The 2,242-nt window shown below is 44.5% G+C and overlaps 1 protein-coding gene across 1 annotated transcript; it reads left to right on the forward strand.

Moving 5' to 3' along the window:
- The first annotated feature begins 276 nt into the window (after positions 1 to 276).
- On the forward strand, positions 277 to 1,944 carry LOC130951913 (lysM domain receptor-like kinase 3). Its single transcript, XM_057880660.1, has one exon. The coding sequence runs from the start codon at positions 552 to 554 to the stop codon at positions 1,866 to 1,868; it is 1,317 nt and encodes a 438-aa protein (XP_057736643.1). The 5' UTR covers positions 277 to 551; the 3' UTR covers positions 1,869 to 1,944.
- The last annotated feature ends 298 nt before the right edge of the window (positions 1,945 to 2,242 follow it).

Genomic DNA, 2,242 nt, shown 5'->3' on the forward strand with positions numbered 1-2,242 from the left:
GAGGAGACACGTGTGAAGCTCAACCATGTAAATGTTTTCGTGAGGAGCACGGGAGAAAAGACGGGAGTGGATCTTTTTCAATGAATAAAAAATTGGATGATATATAGTATTTAATCTAATCATTCACCACATTTTCTTTTTTATTTATTTCTGGTTCTACTATTAAAATCAAAGGTAAAAAATTGCACTGTATTTTGTCAAATGTTGAAAAAATTGAAAAAGATCCATTTTCGAGACACCAGACGACTATCCGATCCAAGACGACATCTATAGCCTATAGGTATCATTTGAAGCAGACACTCAGACAGCAGACACGACTGACTGACCGACTTACTTAACAGCCAAAACAGTTTCCCTAAGACTACGAGTCCCTTGTTCCAAGTTGACACACACCAAACATAGAACAACATAGATAGAAGAAAGAAGAGTAACGATAATCGGCCAATGAAGAAACGAAAAACAAAGCAAAACAGAACACGAACCTGCCTTGCTGAATTTCCTTTTACAAAGAACGTGCAATTGTGATCTTTTGATATTTGAACTAGGTTTCCATGTGCAAGTCCAAGAAGAGCACCAACGCCGTACAACCAATGAACAGATTCAGAAACAAAAGCAGAACCCAACCTCAACGATCAACCTCCACTTCTTCTCCATCAGCACCACCACCCCTAAACACTAACTACCCTTCATCCTCCTCCGAAGTCGCCATCACCGAATCAACAAGTTACGTTTTCAACCACAGAGATAACAACGATTGGTCCAAATCTTATTCCATTTCAAGCAGCATCGCCTCCCTCTCCAGCCTCAAAAACACTCTCCCTGAGAACCCTCACATCTACGATATCTCCGAGATCGCTGCCGCAACCGCCAATTTCACCTCCGAATCCCACCGCCGCCTTTCCAATTCTTCGTGGCGATGCTCCCTTCGGGACAGAGATGTTGTTGTTTTTCAGCGCAAGTTTCGAAGCCTCATGGACATCCCGGAGCTCCGCCACCGTCTCGCGTTGATCTGCCGGAGCCACCACAGTAGTCTTGTCAAGCTCCTTGGTGCTTCCGTCTCCGGCAATTACATCTATCTGGTGTATGAATTTGTTCCCGGAGCCAGCCTCGCCGATTGCCTACGCAGCCGCCGGAACCCTAGCTTCACGAACTTGCCGACGTGGATTTCGAGGATGCAGATCGCATCCGATATCGCGCACGGACTTGATTATGTTCACAATTTCTCCGGCTCCGATTCCGGTGCCTGTGCTGGATCAGGATTCGTACATAACCACATCAAGAGCTCCAGCATCGTGGTGGCGGAGGCGGAGGACGGTGTCCTCCGAGGCAAGATCTGCCACTTCGGGACCTCTGATCTCTGCGGCGAGGCCGTTGATGGCGGCTCTGACGGCTCCATCGAGAAATTGAGGAGGTCCCGCAGCCGAACGGTGAAGTTTGAGGGGACGAGGGGGTACATGGCACCGGAATTTCAGATCACCGGCGTTGCGACGCAGAAGACTGACGTGTACGCGTTCGGAGTGGTGGTTCTGGAGCTGCTGAGCGGCGATGAGGCGTTGAGATTCGAATTCGACGGCGATGACGGCGAGTCTTATCGGAGGGTGAGTGTGGTGGATTCGGCGAGGGTGACGGCGAAGGAGCACGGCGGGGCGAGGAAGTGGGTAGATAAGAGGCTTAGAGATTCGTTTCCTGTTGACGTGGCAGAGAAGATGATTCGGGTCGGGCTAGAATGTGTTGGAGAGGATCCGAATGAAAGACCCGATATGGGTCGGGTCGCAGTTGAAGTTTCCAAGTTGTATTTAGAATCACAGAAGTGGGTTGAGAAAATGGGAACCGATATTGACTTTACGGTTTCATTGGCGCCTCGGTGATTTTTTCGTTTTAATTTATTTTTCTTTTGAAAAAATTGATTAATCTCCATTTTTTTATTATTATATTTGAGTTTTAGATTTGTTTTTTTTTTTTCAAACTAATTATGACATGGATAGAAGTGCTGAATAGGTAGATGTACAGTTGTATATATTGTTTTTAACATAATGGTGACATAAAGGAGCAAGACTTTGTATAGTATATTATACCTTATTATTTATACATATAGCCTATAGATTTTGGTTCATGATATTAAAGTAAATGCTAGATTACACTAGTTATGGTGTGATTGAGATGTATGAATTCGTTTGAGCATGTGATTAAAATAAAATTTACACATTATTTTCATGTGAAGTTAATAATTAAAAATAATTAA

The sequence above is a fragment of the Arachis stenosperma genome, chromosome 9 (genome assembly GCF_014773155.1).
Source record: "Arachis stenosperma cultivar V10309 chromosome 9, arast.V10309.gnm1.PFL2, whole genome shotgun sequence".
NCBI lineage: Eukaryota > Viridiplantae > Streptophyta > Magnoliopsida > Fabales > Fabaceae > Arachis > Arachis stenosperma.